The sequence below is a fragment of the Sebastes fasciatus genome, chromosome 5, assembly GCF_043250625.1.
Source record: "Sebastes fasciatus isolate fSebFas1 chromosome 5, fSebFas1.pri, whole genome shotgun sequence".
In the NCBI taxonomy this organism is placed as follows: Eukaryota; Metazoa; Chordata; class Actinopteri; order Perciformes; family Sebastidae; genus Sebastes; species Sebastes fasciatus.
Window position 1 is genome coordinate 26,722,329 of NC_133799.1, and position 22,706 is coordinate 26,745,034.

The 22,706-nt window shown below is 38.9% G+C and overlaps 2 protein-coding genes across 2 annotated transcripts; both read left to right on the forward strand.

Annotated features, from left to right (window-relative positions):
• Positions 1-2,915: 2,915 nt before the first annotated feature.
• LOC141768430 (5-hydroxytryptamine receptor 3A) lies at positions 2,916-10,249 on the forward strand. Its single transcript, XM_074636723.1, has 9 exons — positions 2,916-2,932; positions 4,782-4,929; positions 5,180-5,224; positions 5,363-5,472; positions 5,673-5,842; positions 6,028-6,188; positions 6,623-6,833; positions 7,049-7,339; positions 9,845-10,249. Exons 1-9 carry the CDS (start codon positions 2,916-2,918, stop codon positions 10,057-10,059), a joined length of 1,368 nt encoding a protein of 455 aa, XP_074492824.1. The 3' UTR covers positions 10,060-10,249.
• Positions 10,250-12,100: 1,851 nt separating this feature from the next.
• Positions 12,101-18,697, forward strand: LOC141768432 (5-hydroxytryptamine receptor 3A-like). The gene is made up of 9 exons (XM_074636724.1): positions 12,101-12,155; positions 13,258-13,418; positions 13,546-13,590; positions 14,041-14,147; positions 14,501-14,670; positions 15,218-15,378; positions 16,068-16,278; positions 17,871-18,080; positions 18,381-18,697. Exons 1-9 carry the CDS (start codon positions 12,101-12,103, stop codon positions 18,695-18,697), a joined length of 1,437 nt encoding a protein of 478 aa, XP_074492825.1.
• The last annotated feature ends 4,009 nt before the right edge of the window (positions 18,698-22,706 follow it).

Consider the following 22,706-nt stretch of genomic DNA (forward strand, 5'->3'; position numbering starts at 1 on the left):
GTATATATATATATACAATATATATATATATAAATGATAAGTATAAATATAAATATATTTATATTTATGCTGGAAAAAATGTCTGAAAAAAAAGTTTGTAACAATCAGAAATGCTTGTTAACAGCGACACCTGTGGCCGTTAAGTCAACGAAAGTCAGCGTCGGGCTCGCGCTTGTGCTCGCTCTACATAGACATGAACGAGCATCGCTCAAAACAGTGAGGCGACACACGTCAGCTAAAACCACAATATCACTCTATATTTCACCTGCTTGGCAGTAATGTTAGCTGACCAGACGAAGGTCTCTCCATGAATCACTGCTGATCCTAGTGTTGGCTTTTCCTGCTTCAGCCTCCCGACCGCGGCCGGAGACGATAACGTTTCTCGCTGCGGAGCCCCGTCACTTCACAAGATACGGGAAACCTCTGTTGGTCTGGAGGAGCTGCAGCAGTTATTTCTGCACAAACATCCACTGTACATTTACTACATATTCTCAGAGCTACGACGTCTTCTGCAGTGTGTAGTGTGCGCGCATGCACGTGAGGTGGAGCGAGCTGAGTGAAGGCAGGCAGGCAGAGGAGCAGAGGAGCAGAGACTCTGGCCCTGGAGACCAAAGCTACGGTCTCCCCCGCGTACTACGACCGCGGCCAACACTGTTTTGCAAGACGGGCTTCACTAGATAGAACTTTGCGGTTTTGGTGCTTCCGTGTAGTTTGTGTTGGAGTCTTGTCTGAACAGCGTAGCCACACGCGAGCGCGCATGGGACACCGACCCGGGTGATTTATACGTGTAAGAAGTTACAAACAGTCCCTTTAAATCTAATACAGCTTAGGATCTTTCTGGCTATGCATAGCCCTGTTTTACACCAAGTAGTAAATATGTTATTGCGTATTTAAAAAACGGATAAACAGTCAATCTCAAAAAAACATGAACTAGAGAATATGCGCATGGCACCGTAGAGTTTTGTTAGCTGTAAACATTTAAATGTCTTTTTAAAAAGCCAGTCAGCATCCTCAGGGGAAAAGAGCAACTAACTGAGATTTCATAGTGATTACAGAGTTTTAAAAACAGCATAAAACCAAAGTGAGCACGTGGTTTGACAGCATAGTAGGCTACACGATGCTGGAGAACAGAACATGTTGTAGCTCCCACAGGTGGAGGTGTTGACAAATAAAATGGATGAGTGGTTACCCGAGGTGTGGAACAACAAGTCCTTTGCTATACGTGTATATGTTTTTTTTCCATTTGTATTTATGTACAGTATTTGTGAGGATCAAATGTTACGGGGCAGGTATGTAACGTAATGTAAAGTTCACGAAGGTGCAGGCGTAAACACATGTTTGCAATATTGCAATTTGAGATATGAGTTTGAGAACTTCCTTCATTTGTTTGAGGTTTGTATTAAAATACGCCAATGGAGGAACTAAATGCACACTGGTCACCTGTTTAAACAATGGTTACAAGGCTCAGCCATTAAAGATTTCCTCTTTTTTTTTTTTAAATGTTTCTGAAATCATTACTGTGTGCTGTGGGTTATAACCTGTATACTAGAAAAAAACTCATCCAGATCATTGTCTACAATGTGTATATTTCATTGTCAAAACATACAGTAATGTTTTTTTTACTGATCAGAAAACAAGGCCACTAGACAAGTTAAAGCAGATAGGCAAACTGTGATTTTCCTGCACTTTACGTTTTTATGATGATATTTAAGCCAACTAATCAGTTCATGATGAATACAAATGTTTGAGTTTGTTCCATTGAAATATTGTCACGTTATATCCACTAGATGGTGCCACCGATTGATTGTTGGAGTTTTGAGGACGTACTTGTACTTCCATTACAGTTCTTTCCATTTTCCGCTACTTAATACTTTTACTCCGCTACAATTCAAAGACAAATATTGTACATTTTAATTCACTACATTTATTTGATAACTTTAGTTACTAGTTACTTTGCAAAATCAGATTAATAATACAGAATATAGTTTAAGATAAGACTTTATTGATACCAGGGGGAGAATTCAAAAGCTAATCAGCAGTATATGAAGTAATTAAAATTAGCTCCAGTCATGTGTGGTCTCCATATTTTGTCCTTCCTTTGAGCCGAGTTGTGACAGCATAGCATAGCATAGCCCAGTTTAACACGGATGCTTCTTGTTTCTGCACTATCCCCTTTGCTGCTGTACACTGCAAATGATCCCACTGTGGGACTTTTTTTCATTCAAAGCCTATCGCTCCTTTTTGTGGAGCATAGGCCGTTGACCACAGTCCGCCAGAGTCTTTTGTCCTGGGCTTTCCTCTCCAGTTGTTTCCATGTCAGCCCGCTCTGTTTGATGTCCGTGTCGAGGTCCCTGCGCCAGGTGTTCTTGGGCCGGCCTCTCCTTCTTTTGCCTTGTGGGTTCCATCTAAGGGCCTGCCTGGTGATGCTGGTACCGGGTTTCCAGAGTGTGTGGCCAATCCATCCCCATCTCCTTCTCATGATCTCTTCTTCAACAGGTGTTTGACCTGTTCTCTGCCAAAGATCATTGTTGCTGATGGTATCTGGCCAGTGGATGTTTAAGATGCTGTGGGACTAATAAAGGAATATCTTATCTTATCTTATCTTATCTTAACACCAAGCAGTAAATACTACTACAGTAAATACAGAGGGAGGAGGACTCAAACGTAGAAGGTCAGATGAAGGCAATGGCAAGGAACAGGCTTACCAGTCGTCAACAGGAGTGCGGTTCAAACAGCAAAACAAATCCAAGAGGGGCATGACAGGTGAGCAGGTCAACAACAGGCAACAGGTCAAAAAGCAGGAACACAATCGGGTACAGGTTCAGGTGGTTAGAAAGCAAAGGCATAAGCAACATTATCAATCTAACAGGGGGTGAGTGGTAATGGGCAAGTTATACAGTACTGAAGGGCTGACGATGGAAACTGGAAACAGGTGAGCAGGTGAAGGAGAGAGTCAGGTGTCTCGGACAGGTGGAAAAGTCTGAGGACATCTGGTGGATGGATGGAGAAAGGCAAGGCAGTGGGCTGGGGAAGGGAGAATGTGGCTGATGGGAGGGGAAGAGGGGCAGAATGGGAAAAGCAGGACTGAGGCAGACTTTGTGACAGTATTGTATGTTGGCCGCTGATCATTGAGTCACAGGTTTCTAAACCAAAATAAGCACTGCAGAACAGAGCAGATTGTAACTCCCATTGGTGGAGGTGTTGAAAAATAAAATGGTTGAGTGCTTACCGGAGGTGTAGAACAACAAGTCCTATGGTGTCCTGTGTGTGTTTATGATCCATCTGCACATACGGCTATTTTGTGTTTCGCATTTCTATTCCTTTATATCTATTCATGAGGATTAAATGTCCGAAAAAAGGATAGAAATATCTATAAAACCTATTGTTTTTACATGAGGTTTGAATTGAAAGAAAATATATCCACAATTTAACAGTTAATGGGGCAACTAAATGCATATACAACCACATGAAAGTCCTGTTTTGTGTTTGTTTGTCGAGGTAATAGTCTGCATGTGAGTGTATGTGTGTGTGAATACTTGTATTACTTGTGTTGTTGTGATAAAACTGGTCACATTGTCACATTATGGGGACTAATTTAACATTTGGGTACAAAAAAGCAGGTTCCTACAAGGTAAACCACCAAATTTGAGTGATTTACCTTGGTTTTTAGTTTTTGTTTAAGATTAGGCTCATGTTATGGGCTGGGGTTAGGCATGCAGTGGTTGTGGTTAAGGTTAGGGTTAAGTCTCAAGAGAATTAATGTTTGTAAATTCAATGTCCTGCGTAGTGGGCAAAAATAAGTGTGTGTGCATTTCCACTGCCAGTAGGAGCTCTCTTTGCTTTACACCTGATTAGATCGTTGGTTGGAGGATATTTAGTCCATCAGAAACATCCAGCATGAGTCCATCTCCGCAGAGTGTCAGCATCATCTCAGGTTTACTCTTAATGTCAGGTAATGACAACCTACTTTTATTCACTACTTGATTGTTTGCAGTTATGTACGCATTTTGTTTTCCAGAATGACGCATGTTTAGCTCTGAAACTGAAAAATGTATCTTTCTCCTCATGCGAATAATAAGCAGTACTGTTATTATTTTAGTAATCATTGTTGTATAGTTTATCCTGTCTGTTTAAAGTTTAAATTATCCTTACAGTGCAATGACATTGATGCCATATGGTCTGTTTTGCCCAGGCAAATTTGAATCGCATGCATATGAGAATGTATAAATGGAGAGAAACATACAATTATAATTTATCTATCCACTATATCTCACATTTTTGATAAATCATGTGAAGTGTTGAATTCAAAATAATGGAATCTTTCCACAAATTTGAGTCGTTACGCTACATTATCTTTGAAGAACATCAAGTAATTTAAGGATGTCATTGTGACCCCATTTGTCCTATGCTATATAATATCATTACTCAAAGTAATGTTTGGATACTGATACGATACAATGATTATTAAAAACTCATTTTCTCCATGTCCAAATAATTCAGATTTTCATTTTTGTTTGTGATATTTGTGTCTGCAATAATATTGTGTTCAGTAACTTTGCAGTTAACAAATATTCTGCCATAGTTTTGATGCATTTGAACCATGTGTGAGCAAATCTGTAAATGCAAAGCACATAAGTTTGTTTTACATGGCTTAGTATAGCTTAGAAAAGAGCTCTTCGTTTCTCAAAATCATTTAAAAGTGGAGTTAATGTGTAATTAAAGCATCAATTAAGTATTTGTATAAACTTCCTCTCTCTCTCGTCAGTGTCTCTATGTTGTAGTAAACTGTCCTGTGGAGAAGGCCACAGTGGTCCAACCCATGAGTCCATGCAGGCAGTGTTTGACCTAAAACCCTTCAGGCCAGTAGTGAACCTCAGCAATCCCACCATATCCAACATCTCCTTCACCCTGTATGCTGTCCTTGGGGTGGTGAGTCAGTTAGCAATCTAAGAAAATACTAAAGGCACCTAAATCCAGATTAAACACGTTCTGAGAAACCTCCACTATAGTAGACAGAGGAAATGTAAGGGAACTTAAATGCAGATGTTGTGTGTAATGTGGAAACATTCATTGCAGCAATTCATATTCAAATGTATATTATTATCATGTATATTGTTACTCTTTCATGGTTTAAGAGGTAGCTTCACGTGATGTTTATCTGTTGTCTACCGTATTTCAGAATGAGAAAACCCAAATACTCACTACTTTCTTATGGCTGAGACAGGTAAGTGCAACACACTATCAAAAAATTTAATGAAATCTGATGTACCACATATAGAAATTATAAAATGACAGGCAAGCAGACATTTAAATTTTATGTTGGAAGTTTAACATTGCATTATTTCTGAATAATTCACTGCAGTACTGGCACCATGAGTTCTTGGTTTGGGACCCTGATGAGTGTGACGGCATCACTAGGATTTCTCTCCCTGCGAAGAAGCTCTGGGCTCCAGACATCATCGTGTATGAGTTGTAAGTGCTGTAAAAGGTTTTCTTTTTTTTCTTTTTGATGAATACAAAACAGCATGCTAAGCTGAGAGAGCAGAACAATTTTATGAATTGTGAAAGTGATTTTATTTTTGTTTCCCTGTGGGACAAATTTAAATGCCTGAGACTTTAACCTGTTTCTGTTTATTTCTTTTACTTCATCCTGACTCCTCCAACCCTCCCAGTGTGGATGATGATGTTTCCCAAGCATGCCCTTACGTCTACGTCAACCATACAGGTCACATCCGCTGGGACAGGATGCTTCGGCTTGTCTCATCCTGCAACCTGGAGATCTTCAGTTTTCCATTTGACGTGCAGAATTGCACATTTACATTTGGCTCCTACATGCACACTAGTAAGAAAAGGCTTCATAACATTTACACTAGTCATCCATGTATTGGCTAAACAAATAGAACGTCAAGCTGGCTCAATAATGGGTCAGAAAATGCAGAAGTTGCACTTTTGGGATCTTTTGCAGGGAATGAAATAGATACATCCAGGTTAGCTTAGGTTGTGCTACTGTGTTTTCCTTTTTCACAGTAAGGGATGTGAGGGTTGGTCCAGCTCTGACCTTTCAGGAGATGTCTGGAAACTCAAAGCGTTATCTGGAAGCCAGTGGAGAGTGGGAGTTGGTGGATATAGTGGGAGAGACCTCCATCCTCCAGTTTGGAATCGACGAGTGGGACATCATCACTTTCTGGGTGAGGGAAACCAGTTACACTGAGTTTATTACTCGTACGTGTATAAATATAACAGCCGTAAAGAAAACGTCTGGCTGTCTGGCCCGCAACTACTGTTGTGGTTCACTCTCACCACTATCATAACATTCTTGCCACAGCAGGCAGGTGTTTCCAGCAAAAAAGGTCTAAAAATGAACTGTCTGTTACCTGTTCAGCCCCAAAGAGAACACAGACACAGTTAGGGACCAAGTGGCAACCTCTGGTGCTGAGAAATGAAGCCAACTCGGAAGCACCAAAAACTGCAGTTCATCAATTGGCCACTTAAGGCTGGCTCTAAAAGCGAGTCAATCCCCATAGACCCCTATGTTAAAATGTTTTTTTTTATTATATAAAGGTTATTGATAGCCTACACAGTAAAGGTGGTGAGACTCTTCAAACTGACTCTTGTTCACTAGGTGGTAATAAAGCGGCGGCCAGTGCTCTACGTGGTTAACCTGCTGATCCCCAGCTCCTTCCTCATGCTCATCGACATCCTGTCCTTCTACCTGCCCCCCCATAGCGTTGACCGCGCCTCCTTCAAGATGACCCTCATTCTGGGCTACACTGTCTTCCTGCTCATCATGAACGACCTGCTGCCCAGCACAGCGAACGGCACACCCATCATAGGTCAGAGACGATGACGGAGACATAACCTGAGCACTGTCAGAATTGTGTTGTATTAGTACATCGATCATCAGGTTTAGAAATCATGCAATCAAGGGGTCCTTTTGATTTAGTTTAGAGGGATAACTGCAGATATATTTTGGCTGTCTTCTGCTACTGAGGATTGAAGATTTACATATGTCTTTAATGTGTATCCTTTGATCTCTCAATCTATCTAGGTATCTATTTCTCAGTGTGTCTGGCCCTCATGGTCATCAGCCTACTGGAAACAGTCATCATTACCAATGTCCTTCACCACAACTCCATGAAATATCAAGAGGTTCCAAACTGGGTGAGGGTGGTTGTCCTCAAATACATCGCCACCGTCATCTGTTACCGATGGCCAAAGGACGTCCAGCCCTCCTCTATACCACAGAAGGATAAACCTGAAAGTTCAAATGGCGGTTCAGGGTTATGGATCATCCAACCAGCCAGCCAAACACCTGCGCAGCACCCAACCAGCAGCGGAGGTAATCAAACTCAGTAAATGACAATTATAAAACGGGAAGCTCAAATCAAGCAATCTGATTGGTTCATAGCCATGATATAATTCCCACAAACCACTTCTATGACGCATCTAACCTTTGAACTTCCAGTATCGCTTTTTTTGCTCGTCTGAGAAAAAAAACTTTAGACTTAGACCCGTTACAACAACAACAACAAAAAGAAATATGAATCTATGTCAGAAAAGGAACTATATCTATAACTAGAAAAATGCATTTCCTGCTGAAAATGCATGGGAATGCTGACAGCTGAAATGTATTGCAAAGCATTGCTGAAAATGCAGAAATGTGAAATGACTTGCCTAAAAATGTTAAAGCTCAAATGCATTGCACTGCACTGCTGAAAACCCTAGAAGATGAAATGTACAACTGGCAGAGTTGGAAGCTGAACTGTAATACTGTCAAAAGTGGTAAACTTGAATTTTCCTGAATAGGCGGAAAGAAGAAATGCTTTGTATGTATATCAGACAGATGAACTGCATTGCTAAACACAAAGAGAGAGAGAGAGAGAGAGAGAGAGAGAGAGAGAGAGAGAGAGAGAGAGTAGTATTTGGGTGAAACAAACCTTTAAAACTATTAGAGCTTGGACAGAAATAATATTTTCACTGAATGTACCTTTAAAATCTATAAGTTGTTACACAGAAAGTGGTATTTGGGTGGAAAGTATCAGTAGTAGTTGTAGTAATAGTAGTAGTAGTAGTAGTAGTAGTAGTAGTAGCAGAAGGAGCAGGAGCCTTAGTAGTAGTAGTAAGAGTAGTAGTAGTAGTAGTAGTAGTAGTAGTAGTAGTAGTAGTTGAGGCAGTAGGAACAGCAGCAGGAGCAGTAGTAATAGTAGCAGTAGTGGTAGCAGTAACATCACTGGTAGTAGTAGTAGCAGTAACAGTAGTAGTAATAGTAGTAGCGGTAGTATTAGTAGTAGTAGTAGTATTAGTAGCAAAGGCAGCAGTAGTAGTAGCAATAGTAGTAGTAGTAGTAGTAGTAGCAGTAGTAGCAGTAGTAGCAGAAGGAGCATTAGCTGTAGTAGTAGTAGTAAAATCAGTAGGAACAGAAGCAGTAGCAGTAGTAGTAGTAGTAGTAGTAGTAGTAGTAGCAGCAGCAGCAGCAACAGTAGTAGTATTAGTAATAGTTGTCTCGCACGTTTTGATGTACTTTTTTTACAGGTGTTGGCAACGCTGCGGGACGAGTAGCACGGCAAAAACTGTAGGAAGACGAATAGTAAGACTTCACTAGAAAATTTCTTAAGAAATTTTGACCAGTGTGCCTGGTGTTGGGGGGGGCCATAGTGAGGTTATAAGAAGGGGGATGATAGGCCCAATAAAGTCCCAGGTCTCGTGACCCGTTTAAACTTTGAATCATTTTCCTACGTTAAAGTATGGCGACTCTGTATGGCCCTAAAGAGGAATGTTTTTGAGCTCTCTTCATGTCAATTTGCCATTCATTCCTATGGAGCAAAAAATTCAAATATTTTCTGGAACCGCTACACCAATCTCTTAGAAAAGTCATAGCACACCATTCCCGATAATTCCGCACTGCGTGCGTGCGTGTCTGTCACTGGTTGCCATGGTGATTGGGGGGCCGAGGAGTGTTTAGTTTCATGTTATCATATAGTAAGAGCTGAGGGCTTTTATTTTGAAAACTAGGTGTATACCTATTTTCCTGTTATCATACAATAAGAGTTGGGACCTTTTAATCACAGGTGTAATTAATAACATTAATTATGGCCCTGATCCATTGAAGCCCTGGTTAGGGCATGCTGGCTCACTGAAAAGGCTGTGATACAGTAAATAGAGTGTGTGTGTGTGTGTGTGTGTGTGTTAGTCAGCCTGCTCTGATTGACTAATGTGAATCAGCTGTCTGTCTATCAGCAATCAAACGTTGCCTTGGTGATTGGCCACTGCTAAGCACCCTCAGTGAGACAGTTTATAATAGGAGTTAACCAGAGACGTACATTTCATAAAAGTGCTCCTCAGGCAAAAATCGTGACTAATATCGCCAAGATTGTTTATGAGACGAGTTTGGACTCTCTGATGAACATATGGTGTGAAATTTGTGTGTGTAGTGTAAAAAATGTGACCTCGGCGGTAGTTTCGAAAAGTAGTAACTTTTTTCTCTGATCCCTAAAATTGTGTGAAATTTAATATGGGCCCCTATGGGAAGGTAGCCGGGAGTTGCTTTCACTTTCAGGCATGTATCGCCAAATGTGTAAGTCCGACTGATTCCATAGCTACATGACTGCGACCAGCACAAGAGATACCTACGTTTTGATGTATGCATTGTGTATGAGGAGTGGAAGTTGTGGGCTAGGGAGCAATTTGTTCGGATACTTTTCATACAGATGGATACAGAGGGAGAAGCGGCAGTCAAGCGACGCCAGCAGTGCTCGCCCACCGGCACAAACATAAACAAACACACTCACGTACGGAGGCCGTCCAACTTTTTTATTATTCTGTGATCCCTCCTATTGCTATCCAGGTGCAGCTGCTGTGCCTGAACTGCAACAGATCTGTCAATATCTGGGAGACCTTCATACCCACCTCACTTCACTGCAGAAGGAGAGCGAGCTGCAGGAACAATGGTGCCACGTAGGATATGTCCTCGACTTCCTGCTCTTCCGCACCTATCTGCTGCTCATTACATGTTACGCACTGGTCATCATATGCATGTGGTGTGTCTGGATCAATTCATAGGCTGTCTAAGTAACAAATTAAAAAGCATTCTGTATAACTAGAAGGCAAAGCAAAGCATCGGCCAACATTTAGCAGTTATTGTTTCTGTAATGTTGGTTTTCTGTATTTCATTTTGCAGTACGGCTAGTTCTGTGTCCTGCAGTTGAACGACCTGCAGTTATTTAGCCCCTTCTAAAGAGGTGCATCCTGAACTTTATTAAATAATCATTTTATTGGGAAAATTATCAAGGGCGTTTTCACATTAGGTACGATTGATTCGTACCATGCCTGTACGATTGCCCCCCCTCTCCACTCCCACGCCGCTCAGCTTTCACATTAGTAATGTTGTTCCGTATCGGAGTACACTTGCGACATCATCCATGTGTATTTGTTTATGTTGAGATCAGCTGTTCTAGTGCATCGTAAAACACTTCATTCAAACTTGACAGAAACAAAACAAAACATCGGTTGTCTTTCCAACAATCACCAACTCTGGTTTGGTCGAAATAAACTCTTATTTCACAGAGTAAGATGTGAAAATATAACGGCTCTACACTCTTTTTCCCCCGCTGCCTCTCTCTCTCTCTACCTGCTGCACGGCTCCCGTTCTTTGGAGGCAGACCAATAAATTAGCTAAATAAAATAACAAACATCGCTCAACCCCAATGTCTACTATTGTTTATATTTTAAGGAACCTCTCGCCTGCCTTCCTGCTTTATCACCCATGGCTGTGCAGTTCGGAGGATGAGATTGGTGCATGCTACACACATATTCAGATTTCGGAGAAGACCACGTCGTTGAAAAAAGCATGCCCTTTCAAAACTACTCACTGACTGCTAAAGTTACTCGCATTAAATAGCAGTCCACTTCCGTGTTTTGGTACAGTTGGCTTTCACACCTGATGCGAACCATACCCGAGCACACATGAACCGTATTCCAGACCACCTTTTCAAGTGGACTCGAGTACGGATCGGCAAACGCGATCACACTAATCAAACAAACTGGACTTTGAGGTCAAGTATACTCGGATCCGGGACCCTGATGTGAAAGCCTCTTGAGACCTCTTGAATGACCTCTTTGGCCTGTCAGACAAAGTCCAATCTGGCATCCAACCACAACACAGCATCCAGACCGTACTGATAAAGATATAAAATATCACATTTGAATATTGGCTCAGGTAAAACATTAGTTCTGGCCCTGCTACTGGTAGTAAAGTCTTTGATACGTCTGTCTAGGTATATTTCTAAAGTAGGATTATCTTCTACCACTCCTATCACACAATCCTACAGTACCTCTTCTAGAGTGGTAGGATTATCTGGTGATCATGAATAGAGTGGAGTCCCCCAGGGTTCAATTCTCGGACCTCTATTATTCAACCTGTATGCTCCATGCCAAATAATGTTGATATGACAGTACTATATTATTCTAATATGTGAAAATATGACATACCTTCTCTGTTATTTCTGTTATCCTACAATTAAAGGCTGCAAGTCAATCAGTGTGCTCAAGTCCCTTTTTTTCCTTTTTTTCTTTGACAGGCAACAATAACCTCATGAGATTGGTGATGCTGGGTAACAATTATCACCACAAAACAACGAAGAAGTATTTCTGTAATAAAAAACCTGCAAAACTCTGAGCTGTACTTTGAGTTTAGTGCTAAATAACAAATGCGTGCATGCTAACACGCTAAACCATTCAATGATTATACAAAAAGTGTATAATGTCACGAATATGGGTTGTTGACACATCTAATACAAATCCACATTAAGGTGATTCAAAAACCTGTGGTACAACCAAACATTCATTATCCAAACACAGTCATAGGATGAGTGGCTCTCTCCAAGCTAATGGGAACACCCTTAAGGCTTACAGTAAGTCATGCTGCAGTCTACCATAATCTACAGTCAATATTAGCCTCTGTAAGAGGTTACACATTTCATCCATTTATTGATAAATTCATTGTTGCTCCAGCAGTCTGCTCAATCTGGTGGAGCAGACTGCTGACTTTTTTGTTTTGTCATCTGAGGCTCTTGTCATGATAAAGGCTTAACTGAGACTGAAAATGGCAGATGTAAAGCCCGCTGTGCTCATCTTCATCTGTTTCATGCTGCTTCACGGTAAGACGGGAAGACATTTTGACTATCCACAAAATAAGCAAAGAAGATGATCTGTTAAAAGCTGAACAGCTGCAAGTTGGTAGTTAAAGGGGCACTTCAATTAGTTCTGGTCCTGTACAGTACCGTGGGAACCTCTTTCAAATAATAATGATACAAATTTATGTTAAATTTACCATCAGGTTTGTTATCAGAAAATACTATATACTGTATATATATATATATATATATAGTTACGAAACACAAGAAAACAAACAGATTAATATATGTCATCAGTTTACTTAAATTATGTAATACAAGTTTGACAGCAACATGGCACATTGATAAATAATATTTCAGTCCTTGTTTCTATGAAATAGTTATTCAATATTTCTTTAATTTCCCCCCAAAAAATCAGGGAATTAACCTGTTTATTTTAGTTATTGAAAGATTATCAGGCAAAAAGTATTACAAAAAGTACTACCTATACTCTAATAAAGCAACCTTTATAAATTAAATTTAAATTTAAAATAAATGTATTTTCTTAACTATTTGTTTACGTCTTTGTTATTGACAGTAGACAGATGAAAGGAAATGAGGGATAGTGAGATGCAGCAAAGGTATTTCATACTTAATGTGTCATTTACTAATAGTTTATAGACCAGTTATAAACCATTAATAAGAACAACTTTTGGGTTGTCAGGCTGTGGAAAAAACTCTCTTGTTGGTGTTTATTAACCATTAATAAAGCCTTTAGTTACAACTTATAAACCCTTTTTAGTGTCTGACAGACATATAAATGTGACTAAAGGTATATCAGTTTTCCAATGTGTTCAGAGGCAATTTAGTGAATGAAGCCCTTGAATTAGGGGTGTCGAGATATACAGGTATTGAAGATAACCGTGATATATAAAAAATAAATATTGATATCATGTTAATAAAACACATATGATAATATTGTGTAAATAATCCAGTGCCTCTGAAATCACGCTTTTGTACAGCTATGGTTACAGACTCTCTCTCCACCTCCCTACACTTGTATTTTCAGTGTAATTCATTCAAAAAAATAGACGATGTGGGTTTATATGAGCAATCTCACAATTTTGTTTTCTACTTTCTCACTCAGTTTTTGCAGCAGCATTGAACTGCACCAACCCAACTCCTGAATCTTTGTTCGGTGCACTTGAGAAGAATTTATTCCCTAAAAATCTACTGCGACCTGTAAAAAGCTTTTCAATTCCAATTAACATAACCATCGGTATCACTGTGGGGGCAATTATAGGAGTGGTGAGTCTACAGAGACACCTATTCATGCCTGCACATGAGCATGCACAACTTTTTGATAATTGATCCAAATCCATCACTAATTTGCATTACTGGCTCTAATTCATTTAAACATACGTTTCATCCACAGGATGAAAAATCCCAGACCATAACAACATTCATATGGCAAGCTCTGGTAAGTTCTCTGGGCAATTAAATCCACTATGTGCAGATTTTTATGTGATTATATCATCTATCATATTGTTATAATTGCATTGGTTTTTGTTGGCAAAAATAAGCAAATCTAAGGTTAGGAGGTGTGTCTTTGTCGGTATTACCACTGGGGATAATTTGCTCAAAATGATATGTGCATGCCAACTTGTTTAAAAGTACTAGACTGGAATAAACTTCAATTAATGTTAATTAACTTGTTATTGTTCATTAACTTGTAACTAAATAGATGTTTATGCAAAATGTTAAAATGTTAAAATGTTTTGTATTTTTTTTTTTTCGCTAAAATAATGGTGACAGATGGTGTTTTGGATGAAACGTCATATTATTCTCTATTAATTTAAGTAGTGGCACAGCTGAAATGAATGGCATTTCTTTGCTGTACATCACACTTGTGTTGCTCTGTTTAATGTAGGAGTGGGATATCGAAGGCCTGAGCTGGGATGAGGAGGAATGTGGAACTAAAAGAGTCTCTGTCCCACGAGAACAGCTTTGGGTCCCAGACGTCCAAATAGCAGAGTTGTAAGTTAAAAGGATGTACAGTAGTCCCTGAGCTTTTTAGAGTAAAAACCTGAAATATCAGGAGTTGGAAAGCAAACTTAAATGCTGTAAACCTGAGAGGAGAGAGGTAAACCTCCATATAGGTATACAGTATTACAGTTGTTTGGTACAATGGAGCTTAAAAGAATATACTTTTTTCCTCATTTCATGCTAAAATTATGACCTTTTTTTAAGTATTAAAGACCAACTCACTTTAGTTAATCATATAATACAAATTTGAATAAACAATGAAAAGAGCTAGCTGAGATGAACTCATTTGTCTTTGTTTTTCTCTCTCCTTTTAAAATCAAAATGTTTTTTGTTTTCTATTCCAGCATGGAAGAGGACGAGTCTCCCAAAGCTCCCTATGTCTACTTATACAACACAGGTCATGTTTTTGATAATAAGCCGATCAGAGTGGTCAGCTCCTGCCGATTAGTAATCTATACTTTCCCCTTTGATGTCCAAAACTGCTCTCTGACCTTTGGATCATATCTACACTTTGGTAAGCCTGCTTAAATATAAAATGCAGTTCTTTAAGGTACTAAAACACGGAGAAGTTCGGAGTACAACACACACAGAGGGAGAGTGACTTCATTCTCTGCTCAGGTAGAACATTATTTCTCTATATCTTTACATAACTAATAGTTGTTTGATGCTATATTAATGCTCTGGATATCATACAGAGCACCTTTAAAAAGTCTGTTTTGAACTGCATGATAAAACGCAGCTTTGCATACTACGAAATGTCTGATGTAAGCAGTGTTGTGTTTAAATAGGTCCGGAGGGGTTGAAGTGTTGAATGGAGATTAAGTCTTTTCTTTTTTTTTAACTTGGCGTGTACTTTAAGTGTTGGCAAGAAATGTGTGCGTGACACAAGGTTACACAAGTATTTCTGTTGTCACACATTCAGATCATTTGACAAATTGAAATGTGAAAAGTCCTTTAAAGTGTTAAAATATTCCTACGTGTTTGGATGGATATCAACACAAAACTTCACTTGTGGCATCTAATAACTCAAAATAAAACTGTGTAATTAAATGTTATTCAAGCTACAGATATAAGGATGATTGCAGGCACCACATCTGAAGAGATCCTGGAAGAGTCCCAAAATGTGTTGGACACCAACGGGGAGTGGGAGCTCACGAGTATCAGTGTAGTTCCTTCTACCCTGGAGTTAGAGGAGGAGAGCTACTCGGAGATCAAATACTATGTAAGTATTATATTTATTGTTTTTCAGTTTGCAAATCACATCAAATTGTGCAGTGAATAACAGTTATATAAAACACAGCAAATATTTTTCGACTCATTCTCCCTCCCATCACCACATTCCTACAGTATAACTAATCATATTATACTGTTTTTGCTGTGAGACATCAATCAAACTGCAACTGAAAAATGACACTGCCAATTCGATTTAACAAAGAGAAAGCAAAATGTTTTTTCCAAAAAATTAATCATAATAATTTTTTCCTGGAGTGGATTTCCTAGAGCAGTTTCAATCATCATCCACAATTAGTTTTAAGTTTTTCCAGCTGTGAGAAACATTATCTCTGTGCACTGTTGAGAGAATGGTGTCTATAAACAGCATAAATAAAAAAGTGCTTTTAAGTATGCACACTGTTTTGAGTACTTTATTTTGTCACTTATTAGTGATGCTAGAGAGTATCATGCAATAAACTAGAAGTGCACTTGGAGAGCGCAGACCTCCGCCAAGGCAGGTTTCATGTACGACACTAAAAATGTGAAAATGCCGTACACATTACTCAGCATTTATAGGATAACACACTTCCAAGGTGACAAGAAACTTTAAGTGAATCATTTTGCATACAAATTCAGAAGGAAATGAACTGTTCAAAGTGTGGCTAAAATGTCGAGGCATTGTACCTCTCTCTTCCCAAGATCATTCTGAGACGTAGGCCACTCCTCTACGTGGTGAACCTCCTGCTCCCCAGCTGCTTCCTCGTCACAGTGGACCTCTTCAGCTTCCTGCTGCCCCCCCAGAGTGTGGACCGTTCCTCCTTCAAGATGACCCTCATCCTGGGCTACACCGTCTTCCTGCTCACCATGAACGACGTGCTGCCTATCACTGGGGAGACGACACCTCTCATCAGTGAGTGACACCTGTGAGGGTGTTACTTATTTTATTCCAGAGAAGGTTGAACACAGAGATATGATATATTTTTTAGATTCTGTGTGACTTAGGCTTCACTCAGCGTGGATATCATTATATCCCTTCTGTGATGTGATCTTTAAAAAAAAATCACATTTTTAAGTTTTCTTCAGTATCAAAACAATTCTGTGATAGTTTACTGTACATCCATGGGTACATCACAACTGCTTATAGCTAATTCATTTTTTGTTGTAGCCCACAGGTAACTCACTGCTTATACTTCCTGTTTACATCCCTCAAAGCCCCCAGTTAATGGGAACTGTAGTTACAAAATGTAAAGCATTGAGATGATTTATCCCCAATGGAAGTAAGACAATTACTGAGGCTGAGAATGTCCTATTAACATGTTTCTTATTTCCCTAGAACACTGACACTGATATGTACCCTGTGCTGAAAATGTAAATGTACATAATAGATTAAAACTAATACTAATTAGTATCCTGGGGCCGGTTGTATACACTTAGTTTAAGACTAGTCTTCTTGGCTTTAGACTGGTCTTAGATCATCAGGTTAGACTAGTCTAATTAAGCCTATGTGTTGCATAAATATTAAGACTGACACTTTGAGGTAGAACAGTTAACCACCTCCCCCCCTGGCTAAGCCTGAGGTGTTGCTTAGCTAACTATTTACACTGTTTATCCATCCGTGGTATTGCTGTTGCATCGTTCTTTTAATACATCCATTCATTTGACCCATGGTTTGACCTCGAATGGGATAGGTCGTCGTGCAGCAAGTCTCGCGAGAGTTTTGGTACGTTTTCGCAACTTGGGGGTTACCTTCTAGACGTTCTAGACACGACCCACGAGCATGCCCACGACCTCTATGAAGTGTCTTATTTATCCCACAATGCATTGCATGCATCTGTCACTGCAGTCCCATGCATAGACATACAGTATACAGTATGTCTATGGTCCCATGCTGCAGTCACTCACTGGGAAGCTTTATGCAACCGATAAATTGAAGTGTCAGATTTAACAGTAGATCTGACTTAAAGTTATATTTAAGACAAGGTCTATTTTTTTGCAACAGGTCCTGGTTATGGTATATTTCTTACAGTATTTACAAGAAGATGAATAAGAGGATTCTCAAGTTTTAACCTGTGATCACTGATTATTGATTGGGAACATACAGTAGCCTACATATGTAAATTGATTGTAATGTACCATGTTGTATTATTGTATTTTAGGTAAGATGTGCTATTCTGTGTTTTTTTTAAATGTATTTTCTTTTTCTTAAACGCCTAACCAGGGACAAGGTCTGCAAATTAGCTATGGCTAGAAGTCCTATATACCTTGCATCGGTTGCACTTTAATTAAGTGTAACAATGCCTATGTATTGTCCCTGTCAAATAAACTAATAACAAATAAAAAAAACTAAAAACAAATAAAGCATTTGCTAAATAAGATCATAACCAGGATAGGACTGAAGACGTTTTAAAAGGTTACTAGCATGCATGAAAAACATACAGTACAGCCGACTTTAAGAAAAGTGTACTGAATCCTCCCTGTTATTGTTGTTTTTGTTTCCTGCAGACGTTTTCCTCTTCATCAGTCTCGCTCTGATGGTGGCCAGCCTGTTGGAGACAGTGTTTATCACTAATATCCAGTACAGCTCCAGCCAGCACAGTGCGGTGCCCAACTGGCTCAGTGTCCTCGTGCTACGATATCTAGCTGTTGTTGTTTGTCTCCCTCGAAAGACAAAGAGCAACCGAAAAACTGTCTTCCTCAACCCATCTGCTACAGGTATATCACAATCCTTCCAGGTAACCCCTGGTAACTGTAGAAGTATCCCTTAATTGGGAATGTATTGAAAGTATTGCTGCCACGGTTACCAACCATTTAATCTTTTATTCTGAACTATGTCTGAGGTGTCCTGATGATAATTATAATGGACACCTACCAGCTGATGAGAAATAACTATTTTCCATGACCATTGGATAACCTAATGCAATTTAGATTTGCCATTTTCAGCAAGTTTTATATTAGTATTTAGCTATTTTACATATATTAGAATTCAAACAAGCTGTTTTTTGTTTTTGACAGAACCAGCAAAGAATTTGAGCATCACCAACATCTCAGCGATTCATCTTCAACATGTCTCTGGTGATACACCTCCAGAGAAACTCCCTCCGACCCCTCCGGAGCCGGCCCTGGATGAACTGAGGAAACTGAGCAGAGATCTCATAGCCATCCGCCTCCAGATGGACGAACATTTCCAGGGGGGCAAAACCTTGCAGGAATGGCAAATGATCGGGATAGTCATCGACCGTCTGCTGTTTGGCTTGTACATTGCCTTGATTGTTGTCAGCTTCATCACCATCATATGTATCTGGATCTGGAGCAACTCGAATGCCGCATGATTTAACTAAAAGGTTAAAAGCCTGATTGAGAAAATGTTCACACATATCAGCAACTTACATGCTATAAAGTATAGTATAATGTACAGCGAGCCGGTCATTGTTGTGAAATAAACCCTGACAGGTTAATGCGGCGTGGACCCTGACGCAAAGCGAAGGGATTTATTTCACAACAATGACCCGCTAGCTGTACATTATCCAGCTTATTACACGGCTACTCACTTAAGAAATCAATAATTTGACACAAAAAAACGGTCCGCCAGAGTCCGACATCAGAACTGTGTCCATAGCAACGGTCTGTTATAGATGGCAATGGTCTGCTATAAAGAAATAACGAACCGTAGAATGCAGCGTTTGACCAATCAGAATCGAGTATTCAACACAGCCGTGTATTAAGTGGAGAATAGAGTCATGTCAGCTGTAAACATTTAAATATCTTTTTAAAAAGCCAGTCAGCATCCTGAGAGAAAAAAAGAACAATTAAATGAGATTTCACTACTGATTACGGAGATTTAAAAACTAAAAATAAGCACATGGTTCGACGGCAAAGTCTTCGCGGCGCTAGAGAACAGAACATGTTGTAGCTCCCACAGGTGGAGGTGTGGAAAATAAGATGGGTGAGTGGTTACCGGAGGTGTGGAACAACAAGTCCTGTGCTGTCCTCTAGGTGTGTTTAGAATCTAGATCCAACTGCATGAATCTATACATTAGTATTTATTTATAGTATTTGTGAGGATCAAATGTTACAGGACAGGTATGCAATGTAATGTTCTTGAAGGTATAACAATAAGAGTAGTAAAAAAGCAGGTGTCAAAATGTTTACAATATTAAGATAAGATAAGATAAGATATACTTTTATTGTCCCCGTGGGGACATTTTTCCTGGACTTCCGTCCAACTGCAGTTACAAACACTAAATTAAAACAGCATCAACAACAATAATAAACAATTCCACATCAGACAGGGAAACAGTTTCACAGAAACAGATGTTTCAACACATACACAGTCCACGTACATAATGGTACATACTATCACACACACCATGGCAGGTATTGCACCGGTAGTGCATTGCACCGTCTACCGTCTTGCCCATATTGCACAGACAATAGTCCAATATTACACATATGCAACATATTGCACAGTCATTATGATAGCTTCATGTTACGAGTTGTTGAGGAGTTTAATAGACATCGGCAGGAATGAATGTTTGTAACAGTTCAATCTGCATCATGGGACTCTATATCTCCTGCCGGAAGGTAAAAGCTGGTACTCCTGATGTAAGATGTGAGTTGGGTCTGACACAATTTTCTGTCCCTGTCTGATGACAGACTGCTCATAAAGCATCTGGAGGGTAGGGTGGTTTTTGACCCCCATAATCTTCATGGCAGTCTGCACCAGGCGAGAAATCTGTGACCTCAACTGCACAGTCAGGTTACCGTACCCGGCCGTGATGCCATATCTTACGATACTTTCCAAGACAGCCCGGTAGAAAAGTAACATGATCTTCTGCTCCACTCCATAGAACCTGAGTCTGTGTAAAAAGTACATCCGCTGTTGAAGTTTAGAGCAGAGGTTTCCAACATGCACTATATTATAATACACAATATTCATTCTTTACTAATTTTTCAAACATCTTGTGGTTCCGAGTTGTCAAATGTGAGAATCTGCTGCTTTTCCTTGTTTTACATTAGTAATGTTCTGTTCGACTGTTTGTTTTTTAATTATTATTTGCAACAAAGATACAGGATACAGGAGTGACATACAGATAGGAAGGTAGGATTGGATACAGGTTAACAACATATACAATACTGAAATAGAGAGATTAACTGTAGATGTGCATGGGAAGAGGAAGATGTGTGACAGTGATTATATTCTTCTAATATAGCCCTTCTATCTTAATAGCAGTTTCAGTGATGTGTGTTTGTATCTGTGACTGTATTTCCACTTGAATGTCTGCGTTGTGTTTGCAAAAGTGTGTTTGTGCACGTATTTAAAAGTATGTAGATGTTATTTATTTGAGTGTGTAGTGGCATAAACTTAGTGACTGTGTGGTAGAGCACATTTTTAGTCACTATAGCTTATTGATAAATGTGTTGAATGTAACTCAACACTAGATGTTGCTGTGTCTTTAAATAGCTTACAGGTAGTTAGAAACAAATAGTCACTCCAGACATGCGGATTCTGTTTGGTGTCATTTTCAAACATAGGCATATTCTTTTGACAAATCATAGTTTCAGAGATCTTACTGAACATCATTATGTAACTTGATACAAACATAAAAAGTCTAATGAGGGGGAAATCATTTTCAAAAACATGCTGCTCAGTTCTTTTATGGAAAAGGTAGTAAAGCTTATAATTTAATTAAAATGTACTATTTGCTACGAAATAAAACACATCTGATCATTCATTGTTGTTAATATGATACATTTAATGTTATTCCATTATATATATATGCTGTAATAATGTAATAAGCATGATTTTTACTGTCTAAAAACATGCTCTACCAAATGGTTGAATTGTCCTTTACTAGTAAAAGTAGTGATGCTAACATAATAAATTTATAATCTTTATGAAATAAAAACAAGTTATGAAAAATCACCGTTAACATCTTTCAACTCTCCTCTTGTCTTCCTGTCGACAATTCAACTTTTATTGTTTGGATTGACTGCTTATGAAGCATATAGTATAAATTATCAGCATTATACCTTTTTAGCCAACTTCAAACTCATTACTACACTTTTTACACTTCTGTTAGGAATTAATGGTCAATAAACCTAATTTCTGTGAAATTACACCTATTTGTTTTAGTAAAAAAAAAGCAGAAATTATGAATTGTTTTGACAATCATTATCAGAGGAATATATGTTGATGAATTATCACGGACTGTTAATGTCAAAATTTAGCCAGGTCACTTTTTTGAAAGCATTTCAATTTATTTTTTTTATGGCAGCACATAATGACACCGGTTGACCACAGATGCTATAAATTTGAATAATTCACCCACAATTCAACAAAAGTTTTATGTTTTTCAAAGAGCTAGTATGGAACCATCCATGTAATTTTGGGGCAATTACATGAAAGAAACACATATTTTTTATATAAAAACATTTGAAAACAGGTCAAATTTGACCCACAGAAAGGTTAATATCATATATTTAATGTTATTCAATTATATATTTCATAAAAACCAATGAATATGATTTTCACCATTTCTGAGATGTTTTCAAAGTAGCCTACTGTAAATATTGTAAATATCTAGAATAAATACATGGAAATAATACTAGAACTGGTAATACCATGAATTTCATGGTAAGAAATTGACATATGTTGGTATATTAACCAGTTAGTAGCATTAAGACACTACATGGTTCGTCTTTTTCTTTAACCATGAAGCGACATCTCAACCGTTTGGTAAAGGCCTATATTAAAACTGATTATTGATTGTTGTTATTATTGCTCTAAGGACTGTTACAGTCAGTACATTAGGCTCGGAATAAAAATAATTGTAAATCGCTGCTCTTCTTCGGTTTAGCACTAATTAGCTTTTTCTTTTTGACCCAAACTTTTCCCTCAGCACAAACAAACATAATAACCCTCATCAACAGTCTGGCCAGTCTTTTATTGTCAACATACTTCCAGAACAAAAGACAAATGAACACAAATAATAATTACAATAACAATAATTAACAGTTTTAATAATAGACACTTTAATCTGTAGTGCACTTTAAACCTCCACACGCCTCCATGTTAAAGGCAGTCCAAGGACAAACCATCTGCTGAGTTGAGGAGTCGAGCGGTCACTTCGTTCAGGAGCCGTGAGCTGAAGAGTTCAGCGTTTCCTTTAAAAGCAGCCGGGTTAAAACTGGAAACACGGGTGCAGTTTATCTCTTAATACTTGTCTGCGGGGCCTTTGGGACGAGAATATCACATTTATTGCTTTTAAGTAATGTCTCATGGGAGTGTGTTCACCTCGTGAGGATCGTACACATAAAGCAAAGCCTGTTGAGGACGGT

What these genes read in the sequence shown, in the direction of transcription:
- LOC141768430 (XM_074636723.1), top strand. An exon ending in TGGCTCCTACATGCACACTA is followed by an intron (nt 5,843 to 6,027) that starts GTAAGAAAAGGC and finishes CCTTTTTCACAG; the next exon opens with TAAGGGATGTGAGGGTTGGT. An exon ending in GGGACATCATCACTTTCTGG is followed by an intron (nt 6,189 to 6,622) that starts GTGAGGGAAACC and finishes CTTGTTCACTAG; the next exon opens with GTGGTAATAAAGCGGCGGCC.
- LOC141768432 (XM_074636724.1), top strand. Translation starts at nt 12,101, where the DNA reads ATGGCAGATGTAAAGCCCGCTGTGCTCATCTTCATCTGTTTCATGCTG. An exon ending in CTGTTTCATGCTGCTTCACG is followed by an intron (nt 12,156 to 13,257) that starts GTAAGACGGGAA and finishes TTTCTCACTCAG; the next exon opens with TTTTTGCAGCAGCATTGAAC. An exon ending in ACTCGGAGATCAAATACTAT is followed by an intron (nt 15,379 to 16,067) that starts GTAAGTATTATA and finishes TCTCTTCCCAAG; the next exon opens with ATCATTCTGAGACGTAGGCC.